The sequence below is a fragment of the Pistacia vera genome, unplaced genomic scaffold (assembly GCF_008641045.1).
Source record: "Pistacia vera cultivar Batoury unplaced genomic scaffold, PisVer_v2 Contig601, whole genome shotgun sequence".
Classification (NCBI taxonomy): domain Eukaryota; kingdom Viridiplantae; phylum Streptophyta; class Magnoliopsida; order Sapindales; family Anacardiaceae; genus Pistacia; species Pistacia vera.
This window is the reverse complement of record NW_022196448.1, coordinates 1-27360: the sequence shown is the minus strand read 5'-3', so window position 1 is coordinate 27360 and position 27360 is coordinate 1. Positions and strand designations below refer to the sequence as shown.

The following is a 27360-nucleotide window of genomic DNA, read 5'->3' as shown; positions in this document are numbered from 1 at the left end:
GATTTCTAGCCACTTATGTTCTGAGCTCTGCAACTTTTGCAAATCACCACAAGTACTTGAAGATATGGTTGATACAACATCAATTCCTAATGTAAGAACCTAAATTTTTCTCTGTTTAATGTATATATTTTTACATAAATATATATTAATATTATAAGGTATTTTTACGTTATCTATACATCTATCAATAAACATCATAATATATGTAATAGTAAATGAAACAGACGTTTACCATCTATACATCTATAGATAAGCTAACGTATCATGAAATCTATATATTTCTAATAAATATCATACTACGTACGTATTTAATTTTCTTTTATCTACAATCATAACTATGATATTATCCTAATTAAAGTTGAAATTTCTTCATTGAATGGAGCATCAACCTTGATGAGGAAGGGTTTCCAAGACCAATAAAGAGGATTATTTGCCCATTTAATGAAAGTTCCCTTGCACTCAACATATAAACCTCTTGCGTAGTGATTTCTCTAAGCAAGAAGTCTGTCCATAATTCAATAAAGATAGTATTATACTGTCATTAATCAATAATAAATCACTATATGGAAAGAAATAAAGGGAAAGGTAAAGGAATTAAATTCCAAATACCACCCAAATTGAATTTATATAAAGATGTGTATGATCAATAAGGGGAAATCTGGTCATCATTTATCCTGAAATTTAATAAATATTGTGCAATAATTTTTTAAGAATTACTCCTAACTAGCTAACTAAAATGTGACATTTTTTTTTCTTTTTTGTGACCAGGGTGTTTGGGCAAGTTTGCATGCATCCGACTAATCTCTCATGGTGTGAAGTTAACGACATAAACTCTCCAGTGGTCACCTCTATTAACAACCGAGGGGAATCAAATTCAAGACTCCTTGAATAATACACCAAGAGTTTCTATCACTCCACCCCCCGACCACCCAAAGATAAAAATGTAGCAGTTTCTTGAGGGTGAGTTTGCATCCACAGGCAGTGGAACAAATATGAATTAATACAAGAAGCATAATTCAATTTTGCTCCACCACCGGTGCATACAAAACAACCTTGAAACGCCACATTAACTTAATTAATTATGTCTTGAATCAAAAGGCAATTGAATATTGCATTATTCATGTGGTAGATATATATTACGTACATAATCTCATTTACCAGAGAATATATATTGTTTTATCTACCAAACATGAGCGCTGATTTTGCCTTTTGATATATATTTTGTCACATGGTTTATTTTAATGTGAAATTTATCATTTTAAACTTTAATAATTGCAATCCCAACCTCGCAAGGTACATTTCAATAATACCACTTTTATATATGTTAATTAAGTCAATCTCTCTAAGCTTACTTACTTTTTCAAAACTTCGAGCCCTACTTTCGCCGACAATTTATAGTACACACAAAATTTCATTAAAATTTAATTAGATAAATATAATGTAACATGTATTAACAATCGAGGGGAATCGAACTCAAGACCTCTTGAGTATACACTCAGAGTTTCTATCACTCCACCTGATCACCCAAAGATAAAATGTGTGCAGTTTCTCGAGGGTGAGTTTGCATCCACAGGCGGTGGAACAAATATGAATTAATCCTGAAGCATAATTCATATTTGCTCCACCACCTGTGCATACATAACAACCTTGAAAACGCCACATTAACTAATTAATTTAATCTTATCAAAAGGCAATTGAATATTGCATTATTCAATGTGGTAGACATTGTTATCGTACTAAATCTCATTTACCAGAGAATTATATTGTTTTATCTACCAAACATGAGCTGTATTATTGCCTTTTGATATATATTTTGTCACACGGTTTAGTTTTAATGTAATTTATCATTCTAAACTTTAAATAATTGCAATCCCAACCCCGCAAGGTACATTTCAATAATACCACTTATATTATATGTTAATTATAGTCAATCTCTCTTAAGCTATCTTACTTTTCAAAACTTCAGAGCCATACTTCACCGATATTTATAGTACATACAAAATTTCACTAAAATTTAATCATATAATATATAATGTAAAAATGGATTATTAATAACCGAGGGGAATCGAACTCAAGACCTCTTGAGTAATATACCGAAGAGTTCTATCACTCACTCCCGACCACCCAAGATAGAATGTGGCAGTTCTGAGGGTGAGTTTGCATCCACAGCAGTGGAACAAATATGATTAATCCAATGAATCAATCATATTTGTTCCACCACCTGTGCAACTAAACACCTTAAAAACGCCACATTAACTAATTAATTATAGTCTTGAATCAAAGGCAATTGAATTTGCATTATTCAATGTGGTAGAAATATATTATCATTTAATCTCATTTACCGAGAATATATATTGTTTTATCTACCAAACATGAGCTGCTTATTTGCCTTTGATATTATTTTGTCACACGGTTAGTTTTAATGTGAATTTATAATTCTAAACTTTAAATAATTGCAATCCCAACCCCGCAAGGTATATTCAATAATACCACTTCTTTTCTATTTATATATATATTATGTTATTAAGTCAATCTCTCTTAGCTATCTTACTTTTTCAAAACTTCAGAGGCATACTTTTACCGACAATTTTATAGTACATACAAAAATGTTACTAAAATTTAATCTTTTAATGAATTTTTTTGACACACCTAAGAATTTTCGATGTGAATTATGAGCTGTTAATCAGATGTTGGACAAACATTGTCATCTGTTAAAAAATCACTTAACTTGTGGCCGAATGGCAAAACCTTAGGTTACCCGGAGGTCTTGTGTTCGAATTCCACCAAGTGATCATGACTTACCACATTTATGACTTACTTGATTCATTAGGTTTGTAGGATGTTCAATAGACGCCGATGATTAGTTCGAGGTGCGCTCAAGCTAGCACAGACACCCTGATCACCCAAAAATACAAAAATACAAAAAAATGAGCTGTTAATTATAAGTAAAGTTTTGAGTTGGATTTGTTTACCTTACTACCTTGGTCAATGAGATGAGGGTTACATAACTTGAGAAACAAACCTTTCTTGGAGGAATAGGCCATTGGGGACACCCAATCTTTCTCCCACACATTATCGGAATCACAGCAAGATGAACCATGGAAGACACAAAATAAAACCCTACATTCATCTCTAGGTGAAGTGTATGATAAAATGTGAGCAAATTAAACAATGCCATTAATTACAGTGTAAATTTCTCTGTAATTAATAGCTTGTATATATTTGACAATATTTTATGTGCCTCCTGCCCATTTTGATTTATAGTAGGCAATGTGTTGTCAATATAACGACATGTGTTTATATGACAACATGAAGTGAAAATATGAGCACATCTATGACTTTGGAATTTGGAACTATGTTCTTATTGAAAAGCAGCCTGGAGAATCAAAATTCCATAACAGCTGGTTGTTTGATTGGGATTTCAATGGCTTTTGCAGAGATGGGGAAGCTCCATGTCATCTAAGACTCATAATTTTGACCTTAGACTTTTGACAATATTCTCTCTCTTTTTTGGTGGGCATTTGAATATGACCTTTCTCCTACCTAGCTAGCTGGCTTCATCAAATTAAAATTTTCATAATTTTGAATATTTTTCTTTATGTTAGAAGTTGAATTTATCCTACATCGTTAAGTTGGTAGGTTGTTAAGATGTATATATGTGGTTAGACTTTTTATAGTGAGTTCTATCTAAACTCGTTTATCATGGTATTAAAGTCATGTTTGACGTTTGTTTGAAAATGTTGTTAGACGTTAAATTTGTCCCATATCGCCATGTTAGTGAACTGTTATTATGTATATATGTAATTAGGCTCTCTATAATAAGTTCTACTTAAGCCCGTTTATTATGGTATCAAAGTCTCATGTCACATCACTGAGTGGATAAACTGTTCCCGCTTATCACTTTACATTTCAATGAAAGATAAATACAAATTCATGGCTAATTAAGCCTTACATGAAAAAAATCGAAAAAAATCAAATCTCAAATGAAAGAATCACAATCGCAAAAGATCTAAAACTTTTATCTTTTGGCATAAACTTTTTGTATACTTTTTATCCTTTCTTTGTTCTCTTCCATTAATATTTTTATTTTTTAGGTCTCACTTCAATGCCTTCAATCACAAGCCCTCCTTTGAGTTGATAACCCTTTATCTCTCTCACACTCATCTTCACCATCTCATCACTTTCCCCATTAAAGAACTCTCCCACTTCAATCTCCATCCACCCATCTTTCCTTTCAGTAACACCATTAATTCCTGAATCAAGGACTCTCGGCTTCAACATCTGCCTTCGATTGCTGTAAAATAAACACTCCATTTGTTGTTTCTTGGCATCTTGGTTAGTCAGGTAAGCTTTGTTTGAAGAAACTGACTGACTCCCCACCTCCACCGATGTCTCTGCAGGCACCAAATCGAGCCCATATGCGCCGCTGTTTGTTTTCATTATGAGATAAGCTCCATATCTTGTGTTTGGTGACAACTTCTGGGTCCTGATCTTCCCTTCAATCTCTAACTTACTTACACTTTTTAGCTCAGCCACCTGTGCAAACCTGATTAAAAAAACAACAGTTTTTCAGGTTTGAATTCTGAATTGATCTGTATACACACATAACAGAGTGAAAATATAACATCCTTTATACTAATTAAAATGGACCTTGAGTCAGGTGAAGATTTCCATATCCAGAACTCCGGATTGTCACTCCATGTTATGGAAAGCTCTCTTGCTGACAGTATAAAACAATTTTTTCCAGAAGACTTCTCCAATCTGAAGCTCTGCATTAAATTAATTACATGCATTCATGTCATGTCAGGTCAAGCAAAATGAAAGGGAAAAAAATGGAGTTTTAATAATGTTAATAATTGCTTAATTAAATATTTTACCTTCTCACCACCGTCTATGAGAACTGCATTGCAGAAATGAAGAAACAACTCTTTCTTCGAAGAGAAGTTCTTCACGTTATTTTCACCTGACCTGGAGATAGTATCCTGATAATCAGACGGCAAGAACCTCTCCCAAACAACATCGGACTCCACCGCCGATCGAAACGACGACGAAACCAACGATGATCTGCATGCATCTGCCGGAGAAGTGAGCGAGATAATCGTAGAAACACACCCTTCTGGCAACTTGTTCATCTCCATTACCACTTAAAAAAAAAAAAAACCAAAAAAAAAAAAATCAAATGTTAAAATGGATGAACATTAATCTGCATATTTATATGTAAATCTAAAGTTTGAAATGTTTGAGAGCCACGAAATTTCCCGATAGTTGAATGACCGTCAAGTTGCATTTAAATATGCACGTGTATATAACGTTGAAAGATGATTAATTAATTAATTAATTAATGGTTGAGATTAATTAATAAGATGATTAATTAATTAATTAATTAATGGTTGAGATTAATTAATAAGATGATTAATTTAATATGGAATAATTTCGTTTCAACTTAAACATGACAGATGGCTAATTAAGGACTCTCTCTTTTTTCTCTTTTGAGTCTTAAACCGTCCAACCTGCATCACGTTGTTTATTTAAGAGTAAACGATGTATTCTCACCCGAGATTTAGTAAAATCTCAAGTTGATATCTTTGGTTGAATTTATTTCTGATTTTTATCCTTAAATTAACATTGTTAATAATTGTTGAAGGTAACTAGAAACGGTGAGTGAGGTCAAGTAAGTAAAGATAAGAGTTTTGCAGAAGAGGTTGTGGAGAGTCAAACAGTGGTCTTGGAAATGATTTTGGACTTCGAAATCGACCAGAAAAAGTCAAAAACCGTTGGCTTGGACTCTACTAATTAACGTGAGCCGTTTTTTGTTAACATGAGTTCATCTTCTGTAAAAAAAGCGCCGAAATACTTTAACGTGCTAAAGTGCACCACACTGCATTAAAAAAGTTAAAAATCTCTTAAAATAAAATAAATGACGTTAGTTTAAGGGGGAGAATTTGGAATAAATATAACCAGGGGTATTAGCTTGGGATTTCACTAAACGTCAGGTGGGAATATGTCGTTTTCTCTTTGTTTAATAATTTGCACAATTTTGTTTATATTTTTATTGGTTATTTAAATTCTAGTTTTGCAAATTAAAGAGAGAATTTATTTAATAATTGGTCATTAATCACGTGGCCGAATTCTTTTACCCGAGAGCAAGAGGAGAGAATTACAGTTTCATCCTCATAATTTTGATCTGTTCCGTTTAGGATATTTATTTCAATTACTACCATTTTAGTCCTTTGACTTGATAGAACTTTGTTTGACCGTTAGATTAATGTTGATTGACTTGAAAATTCTTACTAAAATGATGAAAATAACCCTCAACAAAATGAAGGAAAAAATGCATTACACAAACAATACTAATGCAATCCGAACCTTTCCCCATCAAAGTTATCAAAAAAACGTATGCTTCTCTCCTTATGACCGGATGATACGTTTTTTAGTTATTAGAGTTAACTATATCCAAAAGTCTTGTGTTCGAGTCTCGAGAGTAGTTATAATTAACTTGGTCCATTAAGTTTGTAGGGATTATTCAATATTTTCATAATGATATATATATTTTTTTTCATTTCAGTATAATCTTTAATTCAATTAATGGTCTCTTTCGTAGAAGGATCAAAATGTTTGTATATGAAATAAATGTCCTCAACTTAGTCAACCAAAACTATAAGGATGGAAATGTAATTATCTAATAAGCAGAATTATAACCCTTATCCGGATGAAAGTATTCTATGGGCGTACTAATTTGAGAGTTATCTAGAGTTGACCAAATTACGGTAGTGCTTTTGACTTTGTTTATTTATGAACAAATTCAATTAATGAAGCTGTGTCGTTTTAAGTAAGTGGTTGGATTCAGTCAACGTCAAAAAGCCAATAATGGGTAAAATTATTAAATAATAGAAGGTGAGGGGTTCAATTTTGGTGTCTAAGAAATTACATAAAGAGTTTGAGTTAAAATTAGAGTTGACCTGGACATTTAAATTGACTTACCAAATCATGGTCAATTCCATTTGATCAAATGAATTGAACATAATTATGACACACCCACTACTGGATATGGCATTACCGCTACCCCAAGCAAAAATTCTCAAATCAATTTAATGAATATTCCTCGATGTTACTTGATAAATTCTTCCTCCATCAACAACCTCGATAGATTGTCTTCTATAATTGAATAATGTTAGGTCTGTTTGATTTATTATTTTGGATGAGATTTTAGAAATAATATTGGATAGTTGAATAGAATTATTATTACGAGAATATGATTTGAATAAAATGTGTTTGGTTGAGTATTTTGACCTTATTATTTGTGTTGAATATTTGATTGATATATTTTTTTATAAATGATTTATTAATATAATATTTTGGTGCATTTTATTAAAATAATGTATTATTATAACCTTAAAACTTATCAATTTACATTTTAATAATATTAAACATTTTATTGGTAATTTCGTAACCAGTAAATATTAAAAAAAAAACACCCTATATTAATTTCAAGTACTAATCCAACTGTTTAAAAATATCACATTAATACATATATGACAAAGATACTAATTATCAACCCTTAGAATCGTTGTTACACGTATACTCCATTAACAACTACGACATGGTCATATGTGCTGCCCACAGTTCAGTCGTTATGTTATCTCGTACAGTCGTCATGTTGTCTATAATACCTTACGGCGGTTGACTCGGTCCTTCTCTATTTCTGCCATCTTCTGCCCTGTTTTGGCGATCATAATATACTCGCTCATTACCCGTATTTTTAGTATACCGTTCGAAGATAGGGTCCTCCATATTGTACATTCTGATAAAATTATGGAGTACACAACATGCCATAACAATCTTCCCTTGTTTGCCCAACAGGTAATTGTTCATTCCATTCAGAATACGGAACCGTCTTTTTAAAACGCCAAAGGTTCTCTCGACAACATTGCAGAGTGAAGCATGTCTGTAGTTAAACAACTCTTGTGGCCCCCTTCGGTTACGGTGGTGATCTGAAATATGGTAAGCCACTTGCCTATGAAGGGCAAGGAACCCCTCTCCATTTGGATAACCCGCATCAACCAAATAGTATTTCTCTGTAATAAAATCACACATGTTATTTGAAAATTTAGGGCCTCAACAGTGGAGCAAATACACTATAATATGTCAAGAAAATACTTATACCTGGTGGAGGATGTGGGAATCCAGAATTAGGATCATCAAGAATTGAATTTAAAACTCTTGAATCATGCGCAGATCATTCCCATCCAGTAACGATATAAGTGAACATCATCCTAAAGTCGCATATAGCCATTACATTCTGTGACAATGTTCCTTTGCGATTCCAGTATCTATTGCCAAATTCTTGTGGAACCGAAGCGTATACATGTGTGTCATCAACCACTTCAATACAGTCCTATCATCAAAATTGAATTTTAGTCATATTAACCGACTATCAACATTAATAACACAATGAACTTAACTATCCACTAATAGAAAACATAATGAAAAAGTACCTTAAAGAAAGAGTAATATTTTTTGTTGGTTGATATTTCCCATGGAACATCACTGAAGTCAGGTGGCCTGATAAACTCTGTCTTTAACTCACATATCGCCTAGCAAACTGCGCCAACATATCTAGAGATCGTCTCACCTGAATGTTGGAAATCCTCCATCATTGTTTTGATTGTCTCGTTTTTACCAACGATTGTCAGAAATATCATAACTTGTTCTTCCATACTCGTCCTTCTGGTTGGTCGCAATTTCCCTTGCTGTGCCAAAATGTAACATAAGTATGTAAAATAGTCTTTGTCCATGCGGCGCTTGTCAAAGATCCTGTCAGCATGACCATTGAGTACTTCCAACATGTACTCATGACCAGTTAATATAGATGTATGTCGTAGTTGAAGCCCAGCTGTTTCTAACGCGGCAACACCACAGAGTACAATGGTTATATCTGTCAGTATTTCTTCTTCCTCATCTGCATTCCGTTGTCTTCTTCCTGTACGACTAGATGACGCCATTTAATCCTGCACATTTGCAAAACATTGATCAACAATTAACAGTTGTTGTACTACTTAGCAAAATATAACAGTCAATATTTAATTCTAATGACAATCTAAAACTCATATGAAACATGTAAGCTCACATAAAACTTTAGCACAATGAACAAGTTCATACAGTAGCAGACATTTTCAAATCAAGATGCTGAACAAAAGTTTGGTTTAGCCATAAAGGGACAAGTGCCCACTCGCGCATAAAAAAGTGTTGGCAAACACTTAGGACATACAGCGTCATCTACAAATTGTGAAAATCGTTATAAATCCAATTAACCTTTTCTTCAGGCGGGAGTTTCACGAATACCTCCCGCCACCCTGGATTTTGATATAAATACTTGACAACCGCATGTAAAACTCTGTGGGTACTTGCATGGCCGTCAAGATGTCAATATAATTGCTTATGGAAAACGGATCAGATGGAGCACTGGTATTCTCTTCGTCCTCCTCATCTTCACTGTGATTGCTAGCCCTCGACCCCATACTGCGCCTCTCCACAAGCACGTCCGTCAATCTGCCAATGACATCCACAAGTGCCTACCCCGGGCCACTTTTGTTCCTCCTATTTCTTGGACTTCCATGACCAAATGTGTTTGCCTGTTTTTTCCCTGTCGTCCGATCTGGATCAGGTTCAAAGTCACTATCATCAATGTCAACCGCGCCCTAATTGGAAGAAGTGAAGGTCTCCACCGGTTGAGATGTAAATGTGTACGCGTATCTCCCAATAGTAGTTTGCTTCTCAAATATGATTTCAGAAAACTCCTTGTGAGGAAGTCCCTTGTGGTAAAATTGTTGTGCCTGTGGGTTTTGCTGATAATACAAAATAATAATATATTAATATTTAGTAGTCCAAAAAAAAATTGCGTACAAATATGGTGTCGTTGATTAATATTAGTTACAAAAGTTGAAAATTTACCTTGACATATTCTTGCCAAACCTATACGGAACACGTTGGACTTTGTGACTCATGATCCCACCCGAAGCCTGTGTTGCAGCAATTTCCATTATGCTTGATATACTTTTCGCAGGCGAAAGTACTTAGAGGTTAGTTGTGTCACGTTGAGTCTCCTCCCAGTCAATGATGATAAGTCATCCAACATTTCCTGGAATCGGCTGTTTTTATTGAAGTTTTCGCCCGCTTAGATAACAGGATCAGAAAATTATGGGTCATCTTAGCAGACCAGTTCACAGTATCACTCATCTAAGGACATTACGGTGAGAACAACAACCAAGATTGGGAAAGCATATCAATCACCAAACACATTACAAACACACATACACACATTTAAACGTAACAAAGTAAACACAGATAAACCGTTACCTCGTTCGATCCGATACTGCTTGAAGTCATCAATGCAGGGGAAGATACAGGCAATGTTGACCAACAAGGTGTATGAGAACTCCAAGTCTGGAAAAACGTCGAAACTTTCACCTCTATTGCAAGTAGTAATCAATCCTGTGACGTCAAGACAAATTATATTGACATCTGTACATATGATCATAATTTGTTCTTACGATCAAATAACGATGCTGAATCTGCAAAACAAATATATCAGTTAGTGAAATCCCAAAAAAATATTTCCAATTATCCAACAATTTTTTACTCCTAAAATTCATCCATTAACGAGATGTTCTTTTTAAAATTTGTCCGTTTCACGATTTACATATTTCCCTGTAAAGATTGAAATGTTAAATATAATACCAACTGTTAAATAAATAACTTTTTTTTTGACTTTTTTTAACTTGATATATTGACATGTATATTATATATTTATATATATTATATATTATATATTTACATGTATATTGATGCAAATAGGAAGTAGAAAATTACATTACATTTGCAGATGGTGATGGGTGGTTCATAGACGATAGTGAGAGTTGGGTTTGTTTTGCGGCGATGACAATGGTGCTTCATGGCAGATCAGCGACAATGGGGCTTGATCGTGGTAGATCGGCGACGACGGTATTCACTGAAGTCAGATCGGTGACAATGGGGCTTCTTCGTGGCAGATTGGCGACAATGGAGGGTCTTAGTAGATGGCTTGTGACGATGGGCTTCGGATCGTGGCAGATCGGCAACGACGGTATTCACTGAAGTCAGATCGGCGATGATGGGGCTTGATCATGGTAGATCAGCGACAACGATGGGTCTTCGTGGATGGTTTGTGATGATGGGCTTCGGATCGTGGCAGATTGATGACGGTGGGTCTTCGTGGATGGTTTGTGATTATGGTTTTTTTTTTTTGTGATGATAGTGGCAGTGGATGATGGTTTGTGACGGTGGGTTTGTGTTGTGATGATGGCGGCAGATGGTGATGGTGGTGGCGGTGGGTCTTCGTGGATAGTTTGTGATGATGGTTTTCTTTTGTGATGATGGTGGCAGTGGATGATGGTTTGTGACGGTGGGTTTGTGTTGTGATGATGGTGGTAGATGGTGATGGGTGGTGGCGATGGGCTGGTAATGCGATGATGGTCGAAGATGGTGATGGGTGGTGACGGTGCATTTCTGTTGTGATGATGGTGGAAGATTGATTGGGTGGTGCTGTGGGGTTGTTTTCTGATTCAGATGGAAGCTTGTTTGGACAATGTGTGGTGGGTTTGTTTTGTATTTGCAGGTGCAAGATCGTTTGGAGAACAATTTGTTGGAAGGGTATGAAGATGGTTTGTGACGGTGGTGAAGCAGTGAACCAATGAACCAGTGAAAAGAGAAAGTGGAATAAAAGCAGACAGCACTGCAAACTCTGTCTTTAACGGTCAAAAAATTGTCAGAATCCAATTTTCAGGATTCTATTATCTGAATAATAAAGCAAACATTACTCTGAAAATTGGGTTTAGGGTAGGGTCGGAAATAACAAACCAAACAGACCCGTTAATGTTAGAAGTTGTATTTGTTCCACGTTGCTAATTTGGTACACTGTTATGATGTATATATGTGGTTGGACTCTCTCCCCTCTTAAACTAGTTTTTAGGCAAACCCATTTATCAGCCAAGCAAAGGGTAAGGTGGCTCTTGGTAGGTTTTGACCTTGGCCTTGGCCATGTATGCCAAGCGTGAGTGAGAGTGTTAAAAGTTAAATTTAATATACTGTTATGGTGTACATATGTGGTTGAGCTCCCTTCTCAATGGGTTCGAACAACACACCGAGCGTCGTGAGCGAGAGTGTTAGAAGTTGGTCAATTTATTGAACTCTTAGGATGGCATACCGAGTGTGAGTGAGGAGTGTGTTGGGATGCACACCAAGTGTGAATGAGGATGTCAGAAGAGAAGTTGATTTTAGTGGACTGTTATGATGTATATATATATAGTTGAACTCCTTTCTCGTTTTTGGGCTTGAGTTCTACCTTAGTCTGTTTGTCAATTAGATATACAAACTCTTTCATACAAATTTACGTAGCAATAAAAAAGTTATACCACATCAATTTAAATATTAGAGTTTGCATGTTTAGTTTACACGTGTTCATTACTCTTTATAATTTCAATCTTTAAAAGAATATATTAAATTAAGTTAAAATTTTAAATTATTAGGCTTTAATATATGTATATATATTATGAATATGTGTGTAAATATCACAATATTAGGCTTTTTTATTTTTTTTAGTTTTTACTTTGATTATGATCATGTGACAAATGTGATATATAGCTGTTCTTATTGACCTTCCCAACCGGGCATCCCAATGGTTAAAATTCTCAACCAAATTTGGTTGAAAACCAGAAAGTGTTGACATAGTGTGGACACATATATGGCATTAAGTTTTAATTTCACAACTTGCATATCTCTTTTTCAGTAGTATAAAGTAAAAACCTAAAATAAAACAAGCAGCTAACCTCGGGAAAGTTTCTACCATTAAGTTGAACTATACCACTAGTGATAAAAGAGAAAAAAAATTATTCCCAGATAAGATCGTAAATGGAAAAGACTAACGCAGCAACCCACAGTCATGGCTCCCACTTAAATCACGGATGCTCAAATAGGGAATTGAATATGAAACTGTACACCTATCCAGACTCTCCCCAATTTGCTCTAATCATCTGGGCTATCCACAGATGGGTCGGATTGTCATTATTGTATTCATATTATATTTTTATTAGATTGTTTCATATGGGATAATTTATATTTTATCAGTAACATAAAAAATAAAATAACAAAAATTCAATCAAACTTTCTTGTATTATCATCTAAAATTTGCTCATATGTAATTGAATTTATTTATTTGGAACAACTTTTGGATTTATTATTGTTTGGGTCTCACTTCAATGCCTTCGACTATAAGCCCTCCTTTTAGTTGATAACCTTTAACCTCTTTCAGACTCATTTTAACCTCTTTATGATCACCACCACTACAGAACTCTCCCAACTCAATCTCCATCCATCCATTTTCTGATTCACATGGGATTCTTCGATCCTCATCAACTTGAATCAACGGTGTTGATCTTAGCATTGTCTTGTGATCTTGGTCATGATCATGATCATGATGATCGAGCACTAGATAAGCCCTGCCACCGCTGGACACTCCATCCCCGGCTTCCACTGACACCTCTGCAGCGACTGAATCAAACCCATATGCAAGATTGCTGATTTTGATTATGAGATAAGCTCCATACGTTGTGTTTGGTGACAAAATTTCAGTCTTTATCTTGCCTTCAATTTCTAGCCAGTCGGTTGTTCTCAGCACTGCAACTTCTGCAAACCTGTGGAGAAGATGATACTTGTTTTATCATATTTTTTTTTTCCAAGGACATTATACCATCAGAAATTTGTTATGGTCGTAGCTTAAAATACCTGGATTCAGGAGATGGTACCCAGAACCAATACATGGGATTATTGCTCCAAGTGATTGAAAGTGATCTTGCAGATAACACATAAGATTTTCTGCCACATGATTTCTGCAACTTGAAACTCTACATTACAGGAGACACATTTTAGCAGAAGCTTAGTCAAAACATCCAGGGGGAGAATCAGAAACAGAGTATAGCTTACCAGTTTTCCAGAATCCAAAAGAACGGGGTGACAGAGACAAAGAAAAAGCTCTTTGTTGGAAGAAAACCTCAAAGGAGTGACCAATCTTGAAATGATGTTTTGAAGATCACCATGAGAAGGCAAGAACTTTTGCCAAACAATATCAGACTCCATGGCTGATCTGAAGGTGGATGAAACAAGAGAAGATCTGCAGGCATCTAGTGGAGAAGTCAAAGAGAGAATTTTAGAAACACAATCTTCTGGCAACATGTTGGTGAAGGAGTTGCTCTTCATTCTTCTTCCATTTCGGGTCAGAATTATCAAAGACATATATCAAGCAGGAAATTGTGGGAGTGCCCTCATTATGAGGACATTATGGTATATGCTGATGTAGGAAAAATATACTTTAGTATAAATAGACTTTTTATTCTACAAACAATAATGAATGACGTTTCAATAGAATTTATTGATGGTTTCGTTCTGAACTCGACATCTTCTCGTGAATATGAAATTCATTGTTCGTAGATTCGTACGTGATCCTGGATTTGAACCACTACACTAGAGCGTATCTGATGTCTATCTAATTTCCGTTGCATCATATGCGTAAACACATCGGTCCGTTTATTTTGTTAGTTTGATAGGATTTTGGGAATAATATTAGGTAGTTGAATATGAGAGTATTACGAGATAAAATTTAAAAATTAACAAAAAAAACCCCCTAAGTTTACTAATTTAACTAAACACCCCAATATATAAAATTTTTATAAAATGATAAAAACACCTCCACCCACCCACAGTTTTTAGATTCCGACCACCACCATTGGAATCTGATCGAAAAATAGCGTTACGACACAGATTGATCGGATCTGGCGGGTAGGGCGTAAAAGGCTAGATCTTTTCATTTTTTTAAATATTAGACGCAACCCTTCTTAAATATATTTTTTTCATTTTTTAAATATTAAGACGCAATCAATAGAAAGTGATAGGCATGTTTTTCTTGTAAAGATTGGGATCCATGTTTTCCTTGTTGAAGATTGTGATTGTATAAAGTAAAGTTAAAATAATAAATTTATGGTCCTTTAAGTTTCATTTAATTGTTATTTAATCAACCCTTCTTGTCAACTATTACATTTGCCAACCTACAATAATTTAAATCGTGTGACATAAATATTGCGTGTTGATAATGTAATCTTAGAAATAAATTATAGTTTTTAGAAAGAATTTTGTGACGGGATCCTATGCTAATCACCTACAGGGACTCGGATACCCTAAAGATTTTGTGGGATTTATATAACACTACTCTTTTGAAAATTAAGTAATATTATGTATATGAAATTTAAATATCAAATTAAATCTCTACTTATGTCATTGATTTTGTGTAATATCACATTAATTATAATAAACTATAACATCATTTAATATCTTGTATTAATATGGTATTAACACGTTTGCTATCACATCAAGGATTCAAAGTTATACTCAATCAAGAAACCCAAAAAAATTAGCCCCAAATAGGCAGTAGGCTTCAAATTAGTTCAAATTTGTACACTATTTGACCTGGTTGATCTGTTTGATAAAGCCTAAATTGCCCAATTGAGACAATCAAAGCCTTTTTTTTTTTTTTTTTGTTTTGTTTTGGTTTTGGTTGTGATTTTATCTTGAGTTCAACTTTGAAAGATGTAATTTTTATTCTATTTTCTATTCAATCAAACATCTTTTTAACCTTAATTATTCACATACTAACCATTAGATTTTGTTATACTATAATAGCAAAAACTGATCTATCATCACAACACAAACAAACCAAGAAACACAAGAATACTGCAAAATCAAACAAACAAACAACGATTTACCGTGGTTCACTTATCCTTTTATGGATAAGCTACGTCCACGTTGANAGTAATATATCCAAGAGTCTTAGTTGACAGTTGGGTCATCCGGTAGTGGTTAACAATCAAAGCCTTACTACCCCACAAAAATTGCTTTTTTGGATTTAGCTTTCAAACAAATTTGCTTTTGAAATGGTCCTAATTGTATGCTTATCCTAATGGCATACTTGCATAACCATGACTTCACTATATAATACATCCAAAACTTTTATGTGATTGTGCTTAGTTTTGGATTGATTTAGTAAGTTAATTTAATGAGCATTTTAAAGTTTAACACATTCGTTTTCAATATATTTATGGAGGTATTTTTTGGTTAAATACCGTTCCATTAGATAGGAACAGGTTTGATGAATATTGGTAACTCTCGGATGGAGTTTAGACCCAATTAAATTAACATACATGATTAATTTCATATTACATAAATCCAATTTTCATTTCATCCGAGAAAATCCATCTTTTCCTCAACAATATCTTGGCATTTGATCCAATAACTTTCCATTGGATGGGAACAGATTTATAAATGCGGATAACACTCGGATGGAGTTTCAACCCTATTAAATCAACATACATAATTAATTTCCTCCAACATCTCAATTAACCCACATTTAGACTTTGACAAAAAAAGAAAAAACTAAAGATCTGTTTGGTTCACTCTTGCGAATACTAATAATAATATTATCAATAAAGTTAAACAGTAAAAAGAACTTATTATCAACATATTATTCTATATTGTTTAATTTCTTTTAAACTTCCTAAATTTGTTAATTTAACTAAATACCCCTAAATATTTTTTTTAGAAATTACAAAAACACTCCGACCACCTTCCCGTGATGGTGGCCGGCTATCCGTATTTAATGGATGGGTTGGGGGCGTTTTTCTTAACTTTTAATATTTTATTATAGGGGTGTTTAGTAAATAAACAAACATATGAGGTATTTTTGTTAATTTTCAAATCCTACATCGTAATACCCATCCAACTTAACTTTTTTTAAAATATTATTCTAAAAACTATCAGAATAATGAATCAAACGGACCCTAATATATTGCATGATCACAACATAATTGTTTATCACATTTTCACATAAAGTATATGTAACATATAAATACATTAACTTTATATATTTATATAATTTGTCAAATTTGATCATATAAATACACTAAAAATAATATATATTTATATATTTTTTCATATATAAAAATCAATGTTTGTTGTGACCATAAACTTTCAGTTACTTTTGGCGCCTTATCTCTCATCTTCTCTTACTTTCCCCAATTACCAATCCTCCAACTCTTTCACATTAATGGCCTTAACCCAACAACACCTAAAACCCATTTCTTCATCTTCCTTTTTTCACTTTTTAAACCCTTCTACACCTCCACTTTCACTCAAAGCTCACACTAAAACCCTCTTCTTTGGCCCAAGAACAGTCCAGAGTCTTCACAACTCAGCGCCAACTTTCACCAGAAGATTGTTCCTTCCTTCTGTTTCTTCGATCTGGGATGCTTTGACTGGTGGCACCAACAATGCTCGTGAAGCTGTTATGGCCATTCGCCGTGGAATGTTACTCTTTAGACAGGTGAATATGTGTTTTACTTGGCTTACATTGTAATGTAAAGTTTTGATTTTTATGCAATTGGATTGTTGTGGTTTTGATTTATTTAATTTTTATGATGTTTTTGTCATTGTTAAGGGTGATGTTTTGGGATCTTTAGTGGAATTTGATAAGGCAATTGAGTTGGATCCTCGACAAAAGGCATGTATGTTTCTAAATTTATGCTTGTTTGTATTCATAAATGTTGATTGCTGTTGTGCCGTTTGTTCAATTATGATGAATTAAGTTGTGTGTTGGTTATTGTTTAGATCTTTGGCAAAGGGGACTGTCGCTTTACTATCTTGATAGGTACTAACATTTTTTGTCTCGTTCTTTCTTTCTTTGTTGTTTGGTTGCCCGGAAAATGTGGGAAAGGATGAGTAATAAGATTTTGATTATTAGAATTTGAACTTTTTATAGCATATAGAGAAAAGGAGCTACTAAAGTACAATCGAATGGTTTATAATTGAGATTGTTGTGAATATATTGATTTCAATTTTGCCATCTCAACAGGTTTGAAGAAGGTGCAGAGCAGTTCCGGTTAGATGTTGCTCAAAATCCAAATGATACAGAGGAGTCAATATGGTGCTTTCTCTGTGAAGCTCAACTATATGGAGTTGATGGAGCTCGGAAACGATTCCTCGAGGCAAGTTGTTTCTAAGCCTGTTCACTGAAGGATGAGATTGCCAGTGAAATGAGAATATTCTTAAGAACTTATAAATTAGAAAGTTACATGATCCTTTTAAGGAATAAGCTCAGTTTATTCTGGAGTTCAATTCAGAATATTCACCACTGGGCCTTTCTAAATGTCTGACTTTATATGGATTATCTTTGCAAGAGAAATGCTGAATACAACGAACCTAAAAGTTTAAAAGCTGAATGCAGGTCGGTAGAGATCCTCGGCCCATCATGAGGGAAGCTTATAACATGTTCAAAGATGGTGGTGATCCAGAAAAGGTAATTATTGATGTACATACATTTTACAACATTCCCATCTGAGCTGTGTCATAAAAACCATTGTTTTCTTTATGCACCTTTAATACATCCTCAAGTCGTTGTTGAATACTTGTGTCAGCCAATCCAAGATGATTTATATGGTTTCCAAGTGAATCGTAGCCTAACTACTCTGTATCCAACAACAATTCAAGAAAATTTTCACATTGCAGCCTCAAGATTGGGTTTAATAGGGAGAATAAATTGTAAACTTGTGGTAGTTTATGTACGAAAGTCCTTGAGTTTTGTTTATAGCTGTAGGCAGTAAGATTTGGATGCTTCCACTTATTTGGCAGCTGGATGTTTATCCTGGTCGTTACTAACTTGCAAAACTCATGATTAGGTAAGAAACTGATAATATGCTACAGTGATGTTCAGATTGCAAATTAATCTTTGTGGTTCCATTTATTGCAAGATCTTCAGTTGACTGACAGTTATCTTTTCTGCATAGCTCGTTGCTGCATTTTCAAATGGCCAGGAGAATGAGTTCTTTTATGCCTCTTTATATGCTGGGCTTTATTATGAATCTCAGGTATGTGCTGAACCTCAATATGCTTTTTTTGCTATATATATGGACTTGCCAGCAATATTCTTGTTTTGGTATGGCTTACAAACACTCCAAATTTTTGTACTCTAATCTCATATCTACAAGAAGTAGACTAAAATTGACTTCTTGATTAGCTTTTAATATTGAATAACATCAATTATCCACTGAAAAACAAAGACAGATATGTCAGTATAACTTGCACAAACCCAATACATGTAGCGTTCATTTGAAGTCATTGTTTAATGAGTTGAATTTTCAGTCTCACTTGCTAATGATATTTCCTTTTGAAGATACAAAAGTTGTTGATATATATATCCTAATCACGTTAAAAGCCACTTACACCAATATTGGTGAATACTACAGCTGCTATCACAATGGCACAGGAAGAAAACTGAAGTGAAACTCTTTGACTTCCTGGATGAAATATATAAGTTTATGATCGATAATTCAAAGGTTCATATTCAAAAGAAGACGGATAGTAACCTAGAGTTCTTATCTAGCCAACAGCACTGCCAATGAGGATGTATCAACAAAAGTTTGTGGAAGAGGTTACCATAAAAAGCAAAATCCAGTAACTTTTTAATTCCTTTGTAAGATGCAAACGCTATAGTCACTTAGGACAAATCAACAAAAGAAAATCCAGTTTTGACAAAATTTCTATGGTAATATTGGACAATATATGAAATGGATCTTTCTTTTTCAAGTTGCATTTGCGCAGTTTAAAGGAAATGTTTACTTATGCGGCGATTTTCTATTTGCAGAAGAAAGCAGATGAAGCGAAGGTTCACATTCTTGCTGCATGTCAGTCTCCTTATGGACAAATGTAGGAATCCAGAATACATTCATCACAGTATTTAAGCTGTTTAAATATGCCTTAATTTGTTCACTGTGTACATTTTTTTGTTTCAGGTCTGACGATTATATGGCTTCTCTAGCCAAGGTTCACTGTCTTTGTCGAAACTGGAGCTCTGATTGAATATGACTCTCAAGCTAGGTGAAATCAATTCAGTTAGCTTCATTGCAACTTTGGGTGTTCCCTAGTGAGTTTTCAAACAATTTTTATAAAACTAAGGCTCTGTTGAGGTGAGTCTTGAGTTAGATGTTAAAATAGCTGTATTTCACATTTAAAATTCAATTCAACAAGAGACAGATCCACACAGAGCCGTAGGTTTTGTGTCAATCACTTTGATCTTGATCTTGAACATATCTAATACTTTTTGAAAACTGAAATGAACATGAAATGGAAAGAATTTTGCAGGCAACTATTGCCTTTAAAAATAATAGCAATATGACTTGTGTTTCACATGGCAGAAAATATGGATCTGAACTGTGAGGTAATTGTTGATTTTGATCTGCATGCTAATTAGTCAAGGTAATTAAGCCTATAAAGTTCATGAAAATCTTTTGTCGTGTCGCACTGGTTCTTAATTTAGCTTAAAGCATCGTTCTGGAAAATGATCCTTTATGCTAAACCTAAATAGGCCTTCATTATCAATCCCCCAGAAAGAGAAGCAATGCCAGCAAACAAAAGTTTCAACAGGTGAAACTATGACCATAAATTTGGCAGCTTAATTTATACTTTTAGATGACTTATGGTTATGGATGACTTTGGTTGGTAGCCCCCAAGAGTTTTCCCTTTTTTTATACACTTTCCCTACTTCATTTCATCACCACTGATAGTGACATATTCATACAGAAAATTTTCCTTCTCAGTTTTTCATCAGTTAACCTCATTATTTCCTGTAATCAATACTACCAACTTGATCTTGCTCCAGCCATGAAACAGATGTAAACTAGAAAAAACAAATAAAAGGGGTTGATTCAAACAAAAGTTTGATCGTGTTTCAACCAAAAAAAAAAGATGCAAAATAGCATAAACAAATTAAAGAGGCTAATTCAGGTACTAACCCAGTTAAGAGAATGACTTCAAGGTATGAACTGTAAACTCAAATCACTCTGAAGTGAGTTTGATTCTTTGTCCCTATACAATTATGATATGTAAACAAATCAAGGGCTCGATTTAGACACTAACCAGTTAAGAAAACAGCCTCAAGGTGTGAACTATAAACGTAAATCATTTCGGAGTAAGTTTGATTCTTCGTCACCATACAGTATATATATAAACAGATTAAAGGTGTTATACCTAAAAAGTCACGCTGATATCAACTCAAGAAGTGCCTAAAAGAAAAATTGTACTTCCTGTCAAGCTTATACCGCCTCAAAGATATCTTATACCAACCCATATCATTTTAAGAGAAGAACGGATGAGAGCTGTCTATGTGTCAAAGCAACTTACAAAACACTCATTACATTGACCTCAAAAGTGTATAAATTAACTTTTCTCTTCACAAAATGAGAGACTGGACAGATGAGAGCTAAGCATAGATTTTGAGCTTCATTATTTCTCTCTATAAACAAAGTTTTTCTCCATCTTTGTATGTTTTACGGGTAATATCATAGAAATAGGCAGAGAATAATACAATAACAATGGATGTAGGATTCGCTTTAAGCATCCGAATCACTTTAAAAACCTCTTTTGCCAATCTTCTATATATTTTTATCCAACATATATATTCTCAGCACCACATTCAAATCTCATGGAACCATCACGTGTAATTTTTAAAACTCTTTTAACACTTTGCACATGCGAGTCGTTAGTGTTCAAAATCAAACATCGACAAAATGGTTGATTCAGCCACTAACCCAGTTAAGAAAACGACCTCAAGGTGCGAACTGTAAATTCAAATCACGTTTACGGATTTGGCCTCTCTATCCTACTTGGGATAAACGACGAGTCAGTCAATATATGCTAACACCAACTTGGGCAAGTGACATCCTCCAAGCCAGAAAATGAAGTCAAGTAGGACAAGATGTTTTCAAACATGCATTAATTTAATTTTCTTTCTTTAATTTCTGGCTTTCTTAAGTGGAATAGAGAATAATTAGTGTTAACTTTATGCCATATTCCAATTAATATTTTAATTAATTAAATTAATCTTACCCTGATTAGGATTTGTAAGTTGTACCTTGTACTATAGTAATCATTCTTTGTCAGCATATTCTTTGGTGCTTGGAAGCACATAACATAAAGAAGGATATTCTTGTAAGTGATTCTATTGTTGGATTATGCCATGCTCATGGACACATTAGAATTGACTAAATTACCCTCATAGGTTTGAAATTTTGATTTAAAGGGCCAAAATTATATAAATTAAAAATGAAGAAAGATTTGATAGTTGAAGGACACTTGATCACACCTCTATTATTAGTTTAATATAATCTTGTGGGTAATATGATTTTTGATCAAGGATCATTAATTTAAGCTAAAGGAAAGCATAATTTAATTCAATATCAAATAATTTCACAAGGGTAAAATAGGAATTTCACATTATTTGTCTATAAAATATTAAGTTTGTGTTCTATCACATAAGCTTTTACTTGGCAAAAGAAAACAAGAAATGTGAAATTTCAACAGCCCTATGATTAAAAAAAAAAACTCACACAAAATTTATACAACCACCTTTGACAAGTGCCATGTGTAATCAAGCAACCCAAACCCTACCCACACCACCACGTGTTCTCACCAAAACTCAGTTTCATGAAAAACCCATGTCACTTCCGTAAGACAATGGCTTTGTCACCTTTCTTTAACTTCCCGGTACTTACAAAAACTTAAAACACTCATTTTAACTAAAAAACTACCTTCTTCTCTCTGCAAAATCCTCTTCACGGAACCAAAACCTTCTCTCTTTCTCTCTATCTCTCCAAACACGGACATGCTAAAGCGACTCTACAGTGAGTTTGAAAGGCTTCAACCAAGAGTTTTTCTATGTCAACGGATAGGCTCATTGTGGACAGATTGCGGTCTGATGATGATAAAATGCAACCAAGGGTTGTGTCAACGTTGCCACGCAACAATTCATCAATACATGGCGCAGAACATGAATGGATTTTCGAAGAGTTGCCGAAGGCGACGATAGTTTCGGTTTCGAGACCGGACACCAGTGATATTAGTCCCATGCTTTTGTCTTACACCATTGAGTTACAGTACAAACAGGTTCCTGATTTTTTCCTTCCTGCTTCTTTCTTTTGCTTAAATTTGGATTTTAGAAAAAAAACATTGAGGGGAAAGGATGAAGATTGGTTTTTTCTTCTATTTTGGTGGTGGGTATTTTTCCATTTCTGAAATTAAACGGTACGGAAATGTTGAATTTGTGAGTCCATTAGGCGTATAGGCGCTGTTGATGAAGGGTGTTTTTGGCTTGTTTGGAGAGAAATCGGAAGAAATGGAGATTAGAAGAACTAGAATTTTGTATTTTTCATGTTTTGAATAGATTGAATAACATAGAAATAATGTAAAACATTTTACTTGTTTTTGTCTAGCACAAACTAACTGAGGTTGGAATCAAATCATTGATTGTTAGGATCAGGCGCTTGCCAGGCCAAGTTTTAGAATTTGGTATGATCATGAAGAAGATGGCATTTTCTTAGTACTTTAGTGAGTGAGTGAGAGTCTAGTTGTTGTTCTTCCAGTTCCTTTGTTGGATGCCTTTTATTCTAAATGTGTGTTGTCTTGAGAATCAAGAGAAGATTTAGGATTATGTATTATTATTACGTGCTTTGGACATGCAGCAAGAAATGTTCAAGTATTATTGATTGTAGTTTTGTTTGACAGTTCAAGTGGCGTCTGAGGAAGAAAGCTTCACAAGTTCTCTATCTTCATTTCGCTGTACAGAAACGTGCAATTATTGATGAACTTCATGAGAAACAAGAGCAGGTTTGCCTTTGATCAATGCTATGTCTGCACGCATTTAATTAGTCCAAGTGATAAATGATGGTTCTTGTAATTCTGTTTTCTGACTCACTTTCTAAAACTGTTGTTCGATTTCATTGGATTAATGTTGCTTGGTAGGTTAAAGAATGGCTTCAAAGCTTAGGAATAGTTGACCATGTCGCAGTTGTTCAAGATGCTGATGAACCTGATGATGGAGCTGTGCCTGTGCATCAAAGTGAAAGTGTTAGAAATAGGTGAGTTCTAGACTTCTAGTTAAACATCTCCTTTACTGTCAAGGGAATCATCAAATAAAGCCCTTTACACCACTGCATTTGTAGTGCTTACAAAATTTTGCTATGCAGGAATGTCCCTTCTAGTGCTGCTTTGCCGATTCTTCGCCCATCACTTGGACGTCAACCTACAATTTCAGAGAAAGCAAAGGTAGCAATGCAAGGTTATTTGAATCATTTCCTGGGAAACATGGATATCGTGAATTCGAGAGAGGTGAGCATAAAAAGAGTTTTTTTTCTACTTTTGCTGAAATTAGAGAAAAAACTATCCTTCACACCAAGAGGTTTTGAATTTCAGGTATGCAAATTCTTGGAGGTCTCGAGGTTGTCATTTGCACAAGAATATGGTCCAAAGTTGAAAGAGGGCTACGTTATGGTGAAGCATTTACCAAAAAACTCCAGGGATGAGACTGATGCAACATGGTTTCCAGGCTGTTGCTTTGGTTGCAGCAACACTTGGCATAAGGTAATAGAATTTTCAATCCCAGAAATTTTGATTGCTTATCTTTACACTTACAATGTCGATTAAGGTCATCTATTGTTTATATGTTCCTTTCTTATGCCCTTTTTGCAGGTCTGGGCTGTTCTGAAACCTGGTTTCTTGGCCTTGCTGGAAGAGCCTTTAAGCACCAAACTCCTAGACATAATCGTTTTTGATGTTCTTCCCACCACTAATGGCAATGAAGGGTCAGGAGTATATCTAGCAAAGCAAATAAAAGAATCCAATCCTCTGTGCTACGCATTTAAGGTCAGTTGGCTTTACCAATAATATCCTTCTGGAGTTTCTTTAGGCCCCTTGATTTCTGTTTAATAACAACTATAACATTTGGAAATGTTGAAAGGTCTCTTGTGGAAATCGGACAATAGATTTGAGGACTACAAGTAATGGTAAAGTTAAAGAATGGATTGGTGCAATCAATGACGCTGGTTTAAGACCTCATGAGGGGTGGTGTCACCCTCACCGTTTTGGTTCCTTTGCTCCTCCAAGGGGTTTGACTGAAGATGGAAGTCAAGCTCAGTGGTTTATAGATGGTCAAGCAGCTTTTGAAGCAATTGCTTCTGCAATAGAGGATGCAAAATCAGAGGTTAATTCTTCCCTTTCTAAGACAAAATGTATTGAACATTCGCAATCGTTTATTAATTGTAATGCTTAATGATTAAACTTCAAGCAGATCTTCATTACTGGCTGGTGGCTTTGCCCTGAGCTGTATATGAGACGCCCTTTTCGCAAGCATTCTTCCTCCCGGCTAGATGCACTGATAGAAGCAAAAGCCAAGCAAGGTGTTCAGGTGAACAACAACATAAAAATTTTCTTAGCATTTTGTCTATGTTTCTAAATCTAGTAAATTTTTAACTTTAATTTATGTCAATGGTTATGCAGATATACATTCTTCTGTATAAGGAGGTTTCTATTGCTTTAAAAATTAACAGTATGTACAGTAAGAAGAAGCTCCTTCAAATTCATGAAAATGTCAGAGTGCTGCGCTATCCTGACCATTTATCAACCGGTGTTTATTTATGGTATTGTTTTTAGGCAATTTGAACAAATCATTTTCCTTTTGGTTTATTTTTCTTGCTTATGATCACTGATTACCTCTGGTTCCTTGCAGGTCACACCATGAAAAACTTGTCATTATTGATTACCGCACTTGCTTCATTGGAGGACTGGATTTATGCTTCGGCCGTTATGACACACCTGAACACAGAGTGAGGGACTGCCCTCCTTTCATGTGGCCTGGAAAGGACTATTACAATCCAAGGTGTTTTTTCTCTCTTTATGCCAGAAAATCTGAACCAAGAATGAGTTTTGGTTTTAAGAACTTTGATGTTAAATAAATTTTGTTTGGATAGAGAATCTGAACCAAATTCTTGGGAGGATACAATGAAAGATGAACTTGATCGCGAACAATATCCCCGTATGCCATGGCATGATATTCATTGTGCTCTTTGGGGGCCACCTTGTCGAGATGTTGCAAGGCATTTTGTTCAACGCTGGAACCATGCTAAGGTTGATCTTTTGTCACTTGTTTTCTTTTCTTTGCTGAAGTTATCTTCTGATATTAGTTTTATCATATTTCAGAGAAACAAAGCTCCACATGAACAAGCAATTCCACTCCTCATTCCTCACCACCACATGGTTATCCCTCACTACATGGGAAGCCGAGAGATAGACATTGCAAGCAAGGACACAGATAAGAATCAGAAAGATTTAAGCAGACAGGATTCGTTTTCCTCGCGATCACCATGGGAAGATATCCCTTTGCTTTTGCCTCAAGAAGCTGATAAACTAGTCACTTCCACCATGGACCAAAAGCTAAATGGCCTGCATTCCAATAATCATAATCATAAGTCATCTGAGATCAATGGATGTTGTACCTTATCTTCCCAGAAGTACAAACCTGAAGCTTTCTCTCCAGATATGCAGATTGTAGGAGTTCTGGAGGATCTTGACTCTATGGATCTTCAGAAAAAATTGAACTTAGATTCTGTCCCAGAGCTTTGTTTCAAAGTATCAGATGAGTGGTGGGAAACCCCTGAGGAAGGCAATCACGATGTTCCTGCTGGCGAATACGAACAAGTTGGTCCACGTATTGCGTGCCGCTGTCAGGTTAGCTACACCTCTGGATTTTCTTTCTTTATTCAACTTCTCAGACTAAATCCTTTTGGTGTTGGTAACTCCAATTTTGGTTTCTTCAGTAATTTTCATTTGCTTTCTTAATGAATGACTATGTCATGTGTAGATTATCAGAAGTGTCAGCCAGTGGTCTGCAGGAACAAGTCAAACTGAAGAAAGCATTCATAGTACTTATTGTTCTCTCATTGAGAATGCACAACATTTTATTTACATTGAGGTAAGAGAACAATAGTTAATGAAACTTTTTTCTTCTCCCTAGGAGCTGGTTGTTGAATTAACTTTTAGTTTCTTATCATGGAAGTCCTCAATGAAGCTCTTGCATAGTATCACTAACTGATATTGAAAGCTTTAATGGACCTCAGAAAAGCCGATATATTTATACTTGAACATTGAATTTGAAAGTTAATTTCCAGGTCTTCTGCTGACCATCTGTGCTATTATTATTGGTGTCTTTCTTCTAGAACCAATTTTTCATTTCAGGTCTTTCAGGAGACGAAGTTATACAGAACCGTGTCTTGGAAGCATTATACAAGCGTATTGTGAAAGCATACAAGGAACAGAAATGTTTCAGAGTCATTGTTGTCATACCGCTAGTACCAGGCTTCCAGGTAGAATTTTTTGGTTTTATTTCTTAAGATTAAACTA

The 27360-nt window shown here is 34.7% G+C and overlaps 4 protein-coding genes across 5 annotated transcripts; 2 read left to right on the top strand and 2 right to left on the bottom strand.

Annotated features, from left to right (window-relative positions):
• Nucleotides 1–4041: 4041 nt before the first annotated feature.
• LOC116110412 (F-box protein PP2-B15-like) lies at nucleotides 4042–5141 on the bottom strand. The gene is made up of 3 exons (XM_031396635.1): nucleotides 4878–5141; nucleotides 4651–4769; nucleotides 4042–4546 (listed from the first exon to the last, which is right to left on the bottom strand). The coding sequence occupies exons 1-3, from the start codon at nucleotides 5136–5138 to the stop codon at nucleotides 4084–4086; spliced, it is 843 nt and encodes a 280-aa protein (XP_031252495.1). The 5' UTR covers nucleotides 5139–5141; the 3' UTR covers nucleotides 4042–4083.
• Nucleotides 5142–13187: 8046 nt separating this feature from the next.
• LOC116110393 (F-box protein PP2-B15-like) lies at nucleotides 13188–14317 on the bottom strand. The gene is made up of 3 exons (XM_031396622.1): nucleotides 14017–14317; nucleotides 13819–13937; nucleotides 13188–13727 (listed from the first exon to the last, which is right to left on the bottom strand). Exons 1-3 carry the CDS (start codon nucleotides 14287–14289, stop codon nucleotides 13271–13273), a joined length of 849 nt encoding a protein of 282 aa, XP_031252482.1. The 5' UTR covers nucleotides 14290–14317; the 3' UTR covers nucleotides 13188–13270.
• A 2802-nt stretch (nucleotides 14318–17119) lies between these two features.
• On the top strand, nucleotides 17120–20273 carry LOC116110392. Of its 2 annotated transcripts, XM_031396621.1 has the most exons (8): nucleotides 17120–17461; nucleotides 17576–17642; nucleotides 17746–17785; nucleotides 17990–18122; nucleotides 18362–18433; nucleotides 18921–19001; nucleotides 19778–19839; nucleotides 19926–20273. In XM_031396621.1, exons 1-8 carry the CDS (start codon nucleotides 17186–17188, stop codon nucleotides 19990–19992), a joined length of 798 nt encoding a protein of 265 aa, XP_031252481.1. In that variant the 5' UTR covers nucleotides 17120–17185; the 3' UTR covers nucleotides 19993–20273. The 2 variants fall into 2 exon arrangements, with proteins under 2 accessions (XP_031252481.1, XP_031252480.1); XM_031396620.1 differs by lacking the exons at nucleotides 19778–19839; nucleotides 19926–20273 and adding an exon at nucleotides 19380–19747.
• Nucleotides 20274–22742: 2469 nt separating this feature from the next.
• Nucleotides 22743–27350, top strand: LOC116110363 (phospholipase D zeta 1-like). The gene is made up of 14 exons (XM_031396591.1): nucleotides 22743–23073; nucleotides 23692–23793; nucleotides 23929–24044; nucleotides 24153–24294; nucleotides 24379–24546; nucleotides 24655–24830; nucleotides 24928–25165; nucleotides 25253–25369; nucleotides 25462–25601; nucleotides 25691–25840; nucleotides 25932–26088; nucleotides 26161–26688; nucleotides 26822–26932; nucleotides 27177–27350. The coding sequence occupies exons 1-14, from the start codon at nucleotides 22846–22848 to the stop codon at nucleotides 27348–27350; spliced, it is 2547 nt and encodes an 848-aa protein (XP_031252451.1). The 5' UTR covers nucleotides 22743–22845.
• The last annotated feature ends 10 nt before the right edge of the window (nucleotides 27351–27360 follow it).

Bases quoted from the DNA above. Each gene is read 5' to 3' on its own strand.
- LOC116110363 (XM_031396591.1), top strand. From the start codon at position 22,846: ATGTCAACGGATAGGCTCATTGTGGACAGATTGCGGTCTGATGATGAT. The intron at 26,689-26,821 runs GTTAGCTACACC...TGTCATGTGTAG, and splicing joins GTATTGCGTGCCGCTGTCAG to ATTATCAGAAGTGTCAGCCA. The intron at 26,933-27,176 runs GTAAGAGAACAA...TCTTTCTTCTAG, and splicing joins AACATTTTATTTACATTGAG to AACCAATTTTTCATTTCAGG.
- LOC116110393 (XM_031396622.1), bottom strand. From the start codon at position 14,289: ATGAAGAGCAACTCCTTCACCAACATGTTGCCAGAAGATTGTGTTTCT. The intron at 13,938-14,016 runs GTAAGCTATACT...CCTGTAATGTAG, and splicing joins TTTTGGATTCTGGAAAACTG to AGTTTCAAGTTGCAGAAATC. The intron at 13,728-13,818 runs GTATTTTAAGCT...TCTTCTCCACAG, and splicing joins GTACCATCTCCTGAATCCAG to GTTTGCAGAAGTTGCAGTGC.
- LOC116110392 (XM_031396620.1), top strand. From the start codon at position 17,186: ATGGCCTTAACCCAACAACACCTAAAACCCATTTCTTCATCTTCCTTT. The intron at 17,786-17,989 runs GTACTAACATTT...CCATCTCAACAG, and splicing joins TCGCTTTACTATCTTGATAG to GTTTGAAGAAGGTGCAGAGC. The intron at 18,123-18,361 runs GCAAGTTGTTTC...AGCTGAATGCAG, and splicing joins CTCGGAAACGATTCCTCGAG to GTCGGTAGAGATCCTCGGCC.
- LOC116110412 (XM_031396635.1), bottom strand. From the start codon at position 5,138: ATGGAGATGAACAAGTTGCCAGAAGGGTGTGTTTCTACGATTATCTCG. The intron at 4,770-4,877 runs GTAAAATATTTA...AATTTAATGCAG, and splicing joins TCATAGACGGTGGTGAGAAG to AGCTTCAGATTGGAGAAGTC. The intron at 4,547-4,650 runs GTCCATTTTAAT...TTTTTTAATCAG, and splicing joins AAATCTTCACCTGACTCAAG to GTTTGCACAGGTGGCTGAGC.